The 1,060-nt window shown below is 36.0% G+C and overlaps 1 protein-coding gene across 1 annotated transcript; it reads right to left on the bottom strand.

The window, feature by feature from the left end:
• Positions 1 to 694: 694 nt before the first annotated feature.
• LOC124233331 (cGMP-specific 3',5'-cyclic phosphodiesterase-like) lies at positions 695 to 1,054 on the bottom strand (the record flags this gene model as incomplete). Its single annotated transcript, XM_046650476.1, has 1 exon — positions 695 to 1,054. A coding segment is annotated over one exon (360 nt), but the record flags the coding sequence as incomplete, so codon positions are not given.
• Positions 1,055 to 1,060: the final 6 nt, after the last annotated feature.

Raw genomic sequence — 1,060 nt, 5'->3', positions numbered from 1 at the left:
ATAAATATATCAAGTGTCATTCAATTAAGATGCTTTGTTTAAAACCCATAATTCTATCAATAAAAATGATTATTTTAAATAGAAAATTTGAAGAATCATATAGTATAATCTTTAAGTCCTTAATTAAAGACTTATACATAACTATAGCATAATGTATAGCAACTATACATAACATATAACTAAACGGAAGAAAGGATGGAAAGACAGAAAATCAAACTTTTTTGGTGTCAGTGAGACTTTGAATGAGTGAATATGATTGAATGAATGAATGAATGAATGAATGAATGAATTTTTAAAAGCCTATGAGTTTGGTTTCTTGACAGTTTTTGGACCTATCATCTTGGAATCTCAGTAAAATCCTCAGACATGGAAATAACAGATAGGAATATGTATAGTGATGACAGACTATAACTATGAGATGAGCTATGTTAAATTATCATTAACGAGAAAAATAAGATAAGATTTTTCTCAGGTTCATATCCTTGACTCAACCACCAGTAAAAAAGATTTAAAAGACAGGAAAGTTCCTACCATACATTCTAGTTTTAACTAAGTACACAAATTACTACCTCTCAGTTATCTTATTGCATACATCTCAGTTTTTAATAACACCCCCATTCACAGTAGTTGTCCAATGCCTACCCATGTTCCCCTCCCCAACCCATCTCCAGGGTTCCAAAGGCTCCCTGTTTACCTCATACGCATCTTTGATGTTCAAAGGCTCACCAAGCGCTGCCACATGACCCACAATGCCTTTGTTCCATTCTAAGCGGATACAGTTATTGGAAGCTTCTTCCAGTGTTGAACCTTCTGCAACATCAAAGAGGCGGCTGATAAGAAACTTGTCGTTGGAGCTGTCCTCACAGACGAGGAACAGGGAATAGCGGTCAGCGGCAATGAGTCCATGGATGTGCAAGAAAATTTTGTGACATAAGGCTGTGACATCCAAATGACTAGAAATATCTTTCACTAATTCCAAGAGTCTTGAGCACTGGTCCCCTTCATCATTATCAAACCTTGGAGGGGTTAGAGGCATCTGTTCCTTCTTTTCTGAGTCAGA

This window comes from Equus quagga, unplaced genomic scaffold (assembly GCF_021613505.1).
Source record: "Equus quagga isolate Etosha38 unplaced genomic scaffold, UCLA_HA_Equagga_1.0 196146_RagTag, whole genome shotgun sequence".
NCBI classification, from domain to species: Eukaryota; Metazoa; Chordata; class Mammalia; order Perissodactyla; family Equidae; genus Equus; species Equus quagga.
This window is presented reverse-complemented; position numbering and strand designations above follow the sequence as displayed.